This window comes from Xiphophorus maculatus, chromosome 3, assembly GCF_002775205.1.
Source record: "Xiphophorus maculatus strain JP 163 A chromosome 3, X_maculatus-5.0-male, whole genome shotgun sequence".
Classification (NCBI taxonomy): domain Eukaryota; kingdom Metazoa; phylum Chordata; class Actinopteri; order Cyprinodontiformes; family Poeciliidae; genus Xiphophorus; species Xiphophorus maculatus.
In genome coordinates, this window is record NC_036445.1 from 6,826,055 (window position 1) to 6,837,689 (window position 11,635).

The 11,635-nt window shown below is 38.5% G+C and overlaps 2 protein-coding genes across 3 annotated transcripts; one reads left to right on the top strand and one right to left on the bottom strand.

The window, feature by feature from the left end:
* Window positions 1-220: 220 nt before the first annotated feature.
* On the bottom strand, window positions 221-1,599 carry LOC106699636 (apolipoprotein A-I-like). Its single transcript, XM_014468922.2, has 4 exons — window positions 1,521-1,599; window positions 1,381-1,432; window positions 1,120-1,270; window positions 221-1,034 (listed from the first exon to the last, which is right to left on the bottom strand). The coding sequence occupies exons 2-4, from the start codon at window positions 1,418-1,420 to the stop codon at window positions 458-460; spliced, it is 768 nt and encodes a 255-aa protein (XP_014324408.1). The 5' UTR covers window positions 1,421-1,432; window positions 1,521-1,599; the 3' UTR covers window positions 221-457.
* Window positions 1,600-4,076: 2,477 nt separating this feature from the next.
* On the top strand, window positions 4,077-5,567 carry LOC102232016 (apolipoprotein A-I-like). 2 transcript variants are annotated; one of them, XM_005799419.2, is made up of 4 exons: window positions 4,077-4,149; window positions 4,255-4,306; window positions 4,451-4,601; window positions 4,707-5,567. In XM_005799419.2, the coding sequence occupies exons 2-4, from the start codon at window positions 4,267-4,269 to the stop codon at window positions 5,281-5,283; spliced, it is 768 nt and encodes a 255-aa protein (XP_005799476.1). In that variant the 5' UTR covers window positions 4,077-4,149; window positions 4,255-4,266; the 3' UTR covers window positions 5,284-5,567. The 2 variants fall into 2 exon arrangements, with proteins under 2 accessions (XP_005799476.1, XP_023186130.1); XM_023330362.1 differs by having other exon boundaries at window positions 4,089-4,149; window positions 4,258-4,306.
* Window positions 5,568-11,635: the final 6,068 nt, after the last annotated feature.

Sequence of the window (11,635 nt, forward strand, 5' to 3'; positions counted from 1 at the left end):
CAGCTGATCTTGAAAAAATGTGTAATTCCTGTAAAATCTCACCTTTATGCATAATTTTTACAGAATATTTGCTTGTTTATAAAGGCAACAGTTGCTGTTGTTTTAATTTTGTTTGTTTCTTGTAACCTTTAAACATATTCTGTATTTGTAGGCTGGAAAATAAAATATTACAAAGAAATTTTACACTTCAACCCATTTCATAAAAAAATACACAAGGATCTCAAATTTCTTTTGCTTTTGTTTTATTTTTCATAAATTAGGGAGCGGACACCTTGTGGTCACAGACCAACATGCATTTGTTATGTATCACCTTTTTGACACTATTACATGAACTAACAACTGTAGCTTTTCCAAAACAGGTAAATTAAAGTTGTACTGCCATGTTTCTGGCATCCGGGAGAAAATTCTGTTTTATTTGATGCAGTTTCTTTTGGTTCAGAGTCAGCTGGAGTTTGACTTAGTTGGCCTTGATGTAGGATTCATAGAGGGAGGTGAGACGAGTCTGGAGGTCCTGGGCATAGGGGTCCAGCCTCTCCCTCAGGTTGTCTACGTATGGGGCAGCGATTTCCTTCACCTGCTGGGCTCTCTGTGTGAGGTGATCCTGTACTCTCTCGGTCACGGGAGCGACTCTCTGCTTGAAGTCTTCCAGGTGCTGGTCAACCTTCTGCTTCAGGTCGTCGGTGTAGGGCCCCAGGTGAGTCTGCAGCTCCTGCACACTCTGCTCCAGCTGAGCCTTCAGCTCCTCGCTTTTCTGGATGACGGTGGTCCTCAGGGTCTCAGTATCCAAACTCTCGGTGTAGGGGGCCAGCTCCTGCTTGAGCTGCTCCACTCTCTCTCTGATCTGGACCTTCAGGTTCTCAGTGTAGGGCTCCAGCTTCTCCCGGGCGTTGTTCAGGTCGGTGTTCAAGCGATCTCTCAGATCTTCTGCCTCTTGGGTGACTCTGGTGATCAGTTCCTGGGCTCTGGGTGGGAGCTGCTCCTGCAGGGTGACTGCATACTGGCTGGCTGCTTCAGCGCCGTCGGTGAGACGGGAACTGAACAAAGTGACAGGAGACAGTGAGTTTACACTCTGCAAAATCTAAATAAAAGCCATGCTTCATGTGACGGTGTATGTCATACCTGATATCCTGGCCAAACTGGGACTTTCTGATCATCTGAAGGGTGTCATCAGCTGTCTGGGTGGCTTTGCCGACATAGTCCCAGAAAGCATCAGTCATTACCTCCAGCTGTGGCTTGGGAGCGTCAGCGTAGAAGAGGTTGGCATTGCAGCCTGTTGGACGGATAGAAGGATAACTTGAAACTACGGCAGTTGTCTGAAGATACAATTCAGTCATTAACAAGACTTTAAGCTTCATTTTGATTTGCCCCCAGCTTACTTACCGGTGAAAACGGCCAGGACGAGCACAGCAAGGACCTTCATGGCTCTTTGAAGCTACAACAAGAAAAAAAAAATAAGTCACAAAAGCATTTTCCTTCAGTAAGCTTAGATGAAAAGAGCTTCCTCCATTTCTTCTTCTTACCTGAGTTTACAAGAGTGTCTGTAAATCCGCTCAATTGTGCTGGTGTCGAAGTAATGAAGCTCTGCAGCTTATATAGTGAATTCGGACAGTAATGATCCCAAAGTCCAAGAGGTAGTGCTTTGCTGTCACCTTGCCTCACCCTTCTTTCCCTGCTGATATTTTGTAGCAGACAATCTATGTAACAAGTAAGTACAGACCCCTTCTGTCCCAGAAATGTCATTTAAGTATTGGTTTGATCCTGTACAATTACCACTTTAAGAGGAAATGATCAATGTAAAATCAAGATTACACTGTTATTGCCTAAAAATGTGTTTGTGCTTCATGATTACAGTGCAGTGAAGCTAAATCCATAGTGTTAACTCTATTTGACCTTATGCTCATCTGAAAACCTTCAGCTCTTTACTACAGACAGAATCCACAACATTACTGTCACTGAATTCGAACTTTAAGCAGACATACAGTATATTTCTATAATCTTTATATTATGCCAACAACTTTCAGGGTAATTAATAGTTGTTGCTTTTGTGTCATGCCAATGTTCAGCAGTCTTGCATATCTGTCTGACCAAAGGTTAGTACATTCAGGCATCGTCAGCCTCTGAGGGACAAAGTAGCTTCTGCTTCAGTTAGATGTGTCAGAGGTCAATTCTCATAAACGCATTTTAGAGTTTTCTTGAATTATGAATCTTTCACTCAAAGAACAATATTAGGCCATTTATAGTGTTAAAAGTAGTAAAAGTGCACCCGTCCCTTGAACTTTCTAATGTGTTGTAAAATTGCTACAAGAAACTTGAGTGCATTTTATCTTTCATTGGGGTTTTATGCAAGAAACCAATGAGAAGTAGCACATGATTTTGAAGCAAAAGGAAGTGGACTGAAGCTTCTCTAAGGAGTCTTTTCTGTACTTTCTTGTAGACGGCATCATTAGTGGTGTTCCCATTACATACGTGCGCAAAACTTTGTCGATATTCTGCTAAGAGTAGAAAATCACAATTTGTAACTGTGGTGTTTTCATTAACAAAGTAACACAATTAAAATCACACGTGAATACGTTTGTCCACGAGATAAGTTGTTAAAAAATATGCATCGCCATCATCCTCCTGCCACTTCCTGTTGTCTTCTTCATTTCTTCTGCCCATAGTAACAGCCAGTTGTTGATCACATTGTGTGATGCAAAAAAATGTGTTTTCATTTAAGTTTTGAAAAATACACTAATTTTGATACAGCCAAAAAAACACCTCATCCACGCACAAACACTTTTTAGAAAAAATTAGATTTATTTTATTTTTTTTTATTAATTGCCATTAACAAATTTATTTTTGTGATTCCAATTGATCAATGGAAACACATCTACTGTTGAGTATTTGCCCAGGTGTTAAACAAGTTACTTATACTCCTCCACCATCTCCACTTCTTTTCCACAAATGGAAGTACTTTTTGACTCTATCTCAAAAACAGTATCCAGAGAGTTTAATATATCCCATAGCACAGTTCAAGATGTCATCCAAGAATGGAAAGAATATATCACAGCTGCAAACCAACCAAGATATGGCGATCAGCCAAGAAATCCATACACTGATTTAAAACACAATTAGAAGAATCAATCATCAGGTGTGCTCTCCACAAATCTGTGCTCTCAGATTTGTGGAGAGAAGAGAGCCATTGTTGAAATAAAGCCAAACAAGTCCAGTTTGCAGTTTGTAATAAGCTATGTAGGTTGCACAGCTAACATGTGGAAGAAATACTCTCGTCAGGTGAGACCGAAAACTAGCTTTTTGTCTAACATGGACAGAGAAGCTGTTTAGATCTGACAAGTAAATAAAATTTTACTTATAACACCTTGTAAGATCACATAGTTTTGTCAAGAAAGCTAAAGGAGAAGGAGACTGAGAGGAAATCTTGCTAGAGGCTACAGAAGACATAAAACTGGGGCGGAGCATTATGTTCCAGCAGGGCACTAACCTAAATATTTTTGGGACAAAGCTGTCCTGGACTGCTTTGTATTTCCCTGACACTCATTTAAAAATATCTCCTTTAGTAGTCAACTCATAAAACCATTCCAAATAGAAATGTCCAACAGGTACCTCCTGAATAAATAAAAGAAAACCCTTAAATGAGATAAAATTCTTTAATATTTAGTGAAAACTTAATTCCATTTAGAAAATATCCACCATGGATTCAAGTGGCTAAAATTAAGAAATTAACAATTTAAGTGGATCCATCTTGATAGCGCTTAATTCGTGAAGCTTGACCTGAAGACAAAGTCCACAAGTCTAACAGGGTCATCTTAAGTTATCTAGTGACTGGTAGTGCAGGACTATGTTGACACCTTAAAAGCTGGACACTTTTAAAGCTTTGTGCAAACAGTTTAGGGAGGAAGTGACACTACTGAAAATTAAAGCAGATTTTTCTGTATATATTTTCCATCATTCAGGTATTCAGTGAAAATATATCTTACAAAAAACAGCAGATATAGGAAAAAGAGCTGTTGTGACAGCATGGCAGGGACTCCTGGACTTTGGGCTCTTGACTACAACAGTCATCTGACTTCTATATATATACACGAAAGCAACACTGAGACACAGTTACTAACACGGTAAGCCCTGAAAGATACACACGCCCCAAAGCAGGTGAGACAAGCACTGCGCTTCAGACTACATATTTACAGAAAAATCTAAAAGTGTTGATGTCGCCTTATTAGTAGGAATTGCTTATTAAATATTAATGTCTTTCAGCAGGTTGCAGTCATGAAGGTGTTTGTGTTGCTAATCGCTGCAGTGCTCTCTGGTAAGATGCTCTTATTTAAACACAGAAATTCAAAGAGTAAGAATAAAATAAACAAGGACTGATAACAATAACAACAAATAAATAAATAGTAATAAAATAAATTAGGTCTGAAAATAACCTTTATTGACATCTTTATTTTGGAAGGTTGCAATGCCAACCTCTTCTATGCTGATGCTCCAAAGCCAAAGTTAGAAGTGTTGACTGATGCTTTCTGGGACTACATTGCCAAGGCCACACAAACAGCTGATGATACTCTGGAGATGATTAGGAGCTCACCAATTGGACAGGAAGTTAAGTAAGTTGCGTGAGGGACAGTTGGAGGGGGGAGGCTTATATTCTGCAGCATGTTACACAATCGTAGATTTCCTGACAGTCATTTTGTTTTGTTTTGGTCATCTAGTGCCCGCTTGACAGAGAGTGCTGACTTAGCCAGCAAGTATGCTGTGACCCTGCAGCAGCAACTTTCCCCCGCAGCCGAGGACCTGATGAACAAGATCACCACAGAGGCTGACATGCTGAAAAGCGTGCTGACCCAAGAGCTCAGCTCCGTCAGAGGCAAACTGGAGCCCTACACAGAGAACATGAAGGCCCAGATCCAGCAGAGAGTTGAGCAGCTCAAGCAGGAGCTGGCTCCCTACGCAGACTCGCTGGACTCTGAGGCGCTGAGGTCCACTTTGATTCAAAAGAGCGAAGAGCTGAAGACCAACCTGGAGCAGAGCGTGAAGGACCTGCAGGCTCAACTGGGGCCCTACACAGATGACCTGAAGCAAAAGGTTGACCTGCACCTGGAAGCGTTCCAGAAAAGCGTAGCCCCCATGACCGAGAAGGTCCAGGTAGAACTGACCCAGAGAGCCAGTCTGGTGAAGCAAATTGTGGCTCCCTATGCTGAGGACCTGAGAGAGAAACTGGACCCCTACGCTCAGGACCTCCAGTCCCAGCTCATGTCTCTCTACCAGTCATTTGTCGAAGCCAACTAAGTCATCTTCAGCCTCTGCAGACATAGTTTAACACAATCCTGAAAAAGCGTTCCACCACCAACCATATGGAGGATGAACATCGAGATACCAATGTTGTACTGTAAATGAAACCAAACTGTCTGAATATCCACGTTATATTTATTGCTGAGTACTGAAAAAGAAGCAAGACCCTGCACTTGACCACATGTATATATATGCTGTTTATTCTGTGTTGTGGAAAAAAATTGTGAGCATTTTTGTAATTTCTTTAAGTTATCTAAAATAAAATACTACGTAAAAATGTCTGAACTTTGTCCATCTGTGTATAAATGCAATTATATAAGAGACTGTAGTGGGAAGATATTTGCTCTTTCATAAATCACACACCTCTCATTAACTACCACAAAGACATGTGCTGTGTTTTTCCCAAGAGGCAACAAGTATTTTGACTTTATACTCTTTGCCTCAACATGTTTTGGCTTGTATCACAGTTTCGCCTTGGAGTTTCTCCACAGGCTCCCTATTGTTTTTGCCATGAAAGCGTTAGTGTGTTATCACTAAAGAAATCTTACTCAAAAAGACGTGATGGACCAACACGATTGTGAGAGAAAGTAAGATAAGCAGATGTCTTCACATATAAAATATTTTGGTAAAAATACATGCCTAACTTTCACACTACATGCTTGTTTTGATGCTGTTTTAGATTGTGTAATCTACCTTTTTCTCCTTTCAGTCCACCCCCTCACCTCCATGCTGACAGTGCCAGCATCCAACGTGGAGGGTTAGAGTCCAGCAATGATAGAGCAAACATGCACGCGCACACAACACGTTTGTACTCCACTAGCATCAAAAAACACATTACAAAATATATTTCACAATGTTGTTAAAATGTTGTCTTGTTAACAGTTTTGACAGAAGGTTTTACACATTTAAAAAAAAAATTTTTTTACATTTTTTCACACAAAAAGCTGTAATACTTGATTCCAGGCTGAGAGCACAAACATTTTAACCAAACACACCCATTTGTATGAGGTAAAGATAAAGTTTGTGTTTTTGTTATCTCTTTAAACAGTGTAATTATCCGAAAATGTTAGCTCCAGGGAAATTCTAAGAAGAAAGAAGCTAACTGAAACCCTGTGAGGCTCTGCAATGGCAAATCTTATCTTCCATTTTCATGTTCCAGCCTGTTTTATTGCTGATTAGAGCTGTTCGTGGTGCCTTATCAGTCAGTGTGAGGCATTAAGAACTTGGTCCAAATGGCCACGGTAAAGGCAGCTGTTGGTACAATGAGAAGTTAAAAAATCTGGGGCATGATGTGAGTTTTCTAGAACATGACGTGGCACGCAAATAAGAAACTTGGTTTTGTTTCAATGGTGGTAAGAAGTCATTACTTGTGAATTAGTTCCAGTTTTAAAGAGACCCAGTGCCAATAAAGACCAGAAAGGGTTGTAGATCAGTGGTTTGTAGCAGACCCTCAAACATTTTCCCCTTTGTGGTTTTACAAGACTTACAAGCAAATAACAAAACCTGAAAATTTGAGAAGAGAGAAAACAGAAACTCAACTGTGCACCCTAGTGGCAGTAAAATATATTACCGTTTCACATTTATGAAGCATTAATGAGAATTTACAAGAGATTACACAAATGAGAACAAAAGCAGGTGTGAAATAATAATTTGAAAGAAATGTTAGAATTAGACAAATGCTGTTTTTGATACAAAATGTTCCAACAACCCAGTGAAAAGGGACGGCAAAAAAAGGGGAATTCAGTCTTATATGCCACGTCACCTTTGCTGTGGATTTCATTAAAAAGAGAACGCCAATTTAAAGAAAAACATTTGAAAAGATGGACACTAAAAAGAGGATAATAGTAATTTAGGTTTAAAAGACATATATCATCAATTCTAAAGATTTGTTTCTTTCAGTTGTGGTCAGGCTAGCTATGATGACTTTCCTGACCAAAATCAAGAAATGTGTATAAAAGCATCAAAGACAAAAAAAAATAAGCACAGCAGAGAATGCAAATGAAGGTCGTCGAAAGGTGATGTATCTGCATAAACCAATGACCAACAAGGCAAAAGTAACTTTAGATTTATACAGTGACAAGGAGTTCTAGAGAAATGCCAACTGAGTGCAGCAGCTTGGAGACTTAACAAACTGGCACCATACTCAGGGATTTAAAAGCACTCTCCAACACACAGGCCGCTTGTGCTTCACCATAGTTTTAAATAACTGCTTGCAATACAAACTAATTCAAAGGAATGACATTTTGGCAACATTCAGGTTAAATGTTGTACTCTAAAGCCAGTTGTTGTTAGTACCTTCATTTTCCTTGATAACTGTGTAGCTTTGTATGAGGTAGTTTTGTTATGGTTCTGTAAATCTCATTTTCTCCACTTAGTCAGTCTATGTGTGGGAAAGCTGTCAAAACTTTCTCTTGATGTCTCAACATTTGACACACCACCTGAGTACCTGTGTTAATTGCTAAGGTTGCTGTTGTAGATCTATTAACTCAAAATGAATAAAAGCATTTAAAGTTATATTTTCTCTGTTTATTCATGAACCAGCCCAACAAGTTCGAATTTGGTTTTGCTCTTTAATGCACTTTTTCCTGTTATATTGTACTATATTTATTGAACAATTGAGACTGTTTCTACAGTTTAACTTAGCATTTGACTGCAGAACTGGATTCCCATGATTAAGGGGGAACCTTTCAAATCGATAGAAGGTGTTACACTGCCACCCCGTGTTGAAATTGTGGCACAGCAGCTTAACCTAATCAACTCTAACTTTAATCTGAAGTTACTATTAAGTAGATTAAGTTCAATTGTTAACAAATTTGTCAGCCACATTTGTCAGAATAGTGTTATTGCACTCTCAACCTGATGTCACATTTGTGGCTCTAAGGCCTGATTTAAAAGATAGCCATCTTCAAACACATGACCCGCTGTGCCTTATGGATGTTATTGGATGATTATTGGATGAGAACCTTGCAATCAAAACCAAAGTCAAAGGATAGTGGTTATCATCTCTCAATTTACGTATTCATGTTATTTGCGGAAATTTGTAAATATATTATAGTGGCACATGTTGCAATGCTGACCAGTAATGAGAAACAGCATGTTATTTATTACATTACCTACGGTGGCCGACAGGTGCAAATGCGCAGCAAAAGAGAAAACATGCAAACAAAAAAGAAGACACCCCCGAATGAAATGCAGCAAACAAAAAGAGAGACGCAAACACCCCCGAATGAAATGCAGCAAACAAAAAGAGAGACGCAAACACCCCCGAATGAAATGCAGCAAACAAAAAGTGTTGAAAACGGAAGTGCTCCAGACCACTAGGGGGAGTCAAAGAAAATAGCATTCATTTCTATGGGACCAGATGCAAGATTCTTCTTCTTCTTCTTCTTGGTATTTATTGGCGGTTGGCAACAAACTTACAGTAGCATTACCGCCACTTACCAGTATGGAGTGTGGTTCGAGATGGTCTATAAACTTTCACTTTCTACCTTTTCCCTCCATTAACTCCTGATTAAACATACCCCCACACATACACACCTGCTTATATTATCCAACTTGCTTATAACTTTATATACCCCTCTTTGATATTCTTTACACATTCACACCCAACTTGCTCTACTCATATCCTATGAAATAGCTTTGTTTTTTTAAGATACCGAATAATTATTTGAATATGTCTACTCCCGAAATCTCTCCTCAAAAATTCTATTAAATTAAACCTTTCTTTAATACCTACACACTCTCTCAGCATGCATCTTCTCTCTTCTTCATACTTACAACACTCTAAAATAACATGCTCTATTGTTTCAGACTTCTCACAATAATCACACTTTCCAGATGCAAGATTCAGAGAGATACCTTTACTTTCTTTCAAATTTCTTTCTCTGAATCTTGCATCTGGTCCCATAGAAATGAATACTATTTTCTTTGACTCCCCCTAGTGGTCTGGAGCACTTCCGTTTTCAACACTTTTTGTTTGCTGCATTTCATTCGGGGGTGTTTGCGTCTCTCTTTTTGTTTGCTGCATTTCATTCGGGGGTGTTTGCGTCTCTCTTTTTGTTTGCTGCATTTCATTCGGGGGTGTTTGCGTCTCTCTTTTTGTTTGCTGCATTTCATTCGGGGTGTTTGCGTCTCTCTTTTTGTTTGCTGCATTTCATTCGGGGGTGTTTGCGTCTCTCTTTTTGTTTGCTGCATTTCATTCGGGGGTGTTTGCGTCTCTCTTTTTGTTTGCTGCATTTCATTCGGGGGTGTTTGCGTCTCTCTTTTTGTTTGCTGCATTTCATTCGGGGGTGTCTTCTGTTTTGTTTGCATGTTTTCTCTTTTGCTACGCATTTGCACCTGTCGGCCACCGTACATTACAGAGCTGAAACATTTTAACATGAAAAATTAGTAGAAATACAAAACCAATAGTTTAAAGGGAATCAACAAAACTGAAACAGTTATATTGTGCTCAGAGGTCAGTTTTTGAGATGGTCACTGTTTGTTTTTTCATGCCGCCGTATCGCTCTTCGGGAGGTTTTCATGTAGTTCTTCAGCCCAGTAAAGGTGAGTTTATCCAACATTTTTTTACTTGTAAAGTCTCTGGTAATGAATATGTCCTTCTGAAACCGGTGGGAGATGGATGAAGATAGAGAAGAACCTCACCTCAGAGTGTGCTCTCATTCATGAATCCAATCAATCACATTTATTTTATAGTCTCAGTCACCTCTTTAATCGTTTATTACACCCGTAATGTAAGTAATCAGTTTCCATAAAAGATGTGCTATGTTTTACCTTCTTGCATAATATATTGAACCGTGCTAATAAAACTGTCACAAAACTGTAGGGAAGCAGCCAGAGCTGAGCTGTGCAGTACCTCTACTGCCCTCTTCTGTACAGAGACTGCAAGCACCAAACACTGGCTAAAAATTAGATTGTCAGATGTTGTGGAGTATGAATTGATTTCTTTGATCAGACAAAATAAAACTGGAAACTCAAAACAGGACTTTCCATCTAAAAATGAAGAAAAATAAAGGGAACAGAGACGTCCAGGGATGTCATCTCTGGATTGTATAATCTCTCTAAGGAAGCAGTACTGTCTGTCCACCCATTGCTAAAACAAACAAAGGAGACCATTTCAAATAATTGAAAACATTTTTCCACCTCTAATTTTGCAGCATGCTGTTTACCTCAATTCTGGGGGGAAAAACTAGTTTCTAAGATTGAAAATATGTTTAAACATGGGTACTTGGTGGCTTAAGGTAAAGGACATATTTTTATTAGATATGTGTGATCTTTTGCTTTGCAAAGGTTGAACAGTTAGTCGTATGCCGTTTCTTTTTATCAAATACATTTGAGATGTTATTTTCACTGCACACACACAAAAAAAATCTAATAATTTCTTCACCAGAGTTGGTGATGCTGCCACCATCTTTGAGATTATGTATTATTTCAAATAATAACACATTTTCCTTTGGGATTTTGGTAGAGTTAACCAAACTTGGATGTTTTATTTGAAAGAAAAATTCTCAATAGTTCATATATATGGAAAAAAGGTGAAGTTGTGGTCATATGAACATAACCAGCACAGGTCAGCTTCTTTGAACACTTTATGCCTTGTCTATTCACTGGTGTTAGAGAAATATACACTTTTCTTTTCTGTTGGTAAAGTTTATTTACAATGCTGTGTTTTTTTTGTATTTTTGTCCTCATTGATACTTTTGTACAGTGAGTTAATTTGATTTTATTTGAAGGATACAAATAAGCAAATATCAATAAACACCTACTAAAACAACTTAATTTTATTCATAGTTCATCACATTCTCTATAACAAGTGTCACATGTGAACTCAAGAAGACTGAATGTACAAACTATTAGTTTAAGGCAGGGGTGTCCAAACCTTTTGCAAAGAGGGCCAGATTTGATAAAGTGAAGATGCCCGGGGGCCAATAGTTTGTTCGGACATTTTTTAACTGCAAAAGTGTCATGCAAATACACACTGTTATAAAACAATTTTCATTGTCACAATTATCTTTATTTTTCAAATGACAAAATAACCAAATATAAGCCACTCAGGCAGATGAGAACAACTCTAAAAACACAAATTTTGCCTTTCATTCATATCTGGAGAGTCAGATAACATTGAACAAACTGTATGAAATACCTTAAATTTGCATGAGTTTAAAAATATCTTTGCCTCAAGAACATTTTAAACAGGAGTTATAAGTAATGCAAAGTTGTCTGTTATTATTAAATCTTAAAACAAGTGAATTTTGCTCTTGTCATTTACAATATCTTTCAGAAAGTAATAGTTTGTGTCACATCTACAAGTTCATAACCAAATCTTACTCAAGAGTTTAATAAAAATAAG

Excerpts from the sequence above, each read along its gene's own strand:
- LOC102232016 (XM_005799419.2), top strand. The coding sequence starts at position 4,267 with ATGAAGGTGTTTGTGTTGCTAATCGCTGCAGTGCTCTCTG. Across the intron at positions 4,307-4,450 it reads AATCGCTGCAGTGCTCTCTG|GTTGCAATGCCAACCTCTTC; the intron begins GTAAGATGCTCT and ends TTATTTTGGAAG. Across the intron at positions 4,602-4,706 it reads CCAATTGGACAGGAAGTTAA|TGCCCGCTTGACAGAGAGTG; the intron begins GTAAGTTGCGTG and ends TTGGTCATCTAG.
- LOC106699636 (XM_014468922.2), bottom strand. The coding sequence starts at position 1,420 with ATGAAGGTCCTTGCTGTGCTCGTCCTGGCCGTTTTCACCG. Across the intron at positions 1,271-1,380 it reads CGTCCTGGCCGTTTTCACCG|GCTGCAATGCCAACCTCTTC; the intron begins GTAAGTAAGCTG and ends TCCGTCCAACAG. Across the intron at positions 1,035-1,119 it reads CAGTTTGGCCAGGATATCAG|TTCCCGTCTCACCGACGGCG; the intron begins GTATGACATACA and ends CACTTTGTTCAG.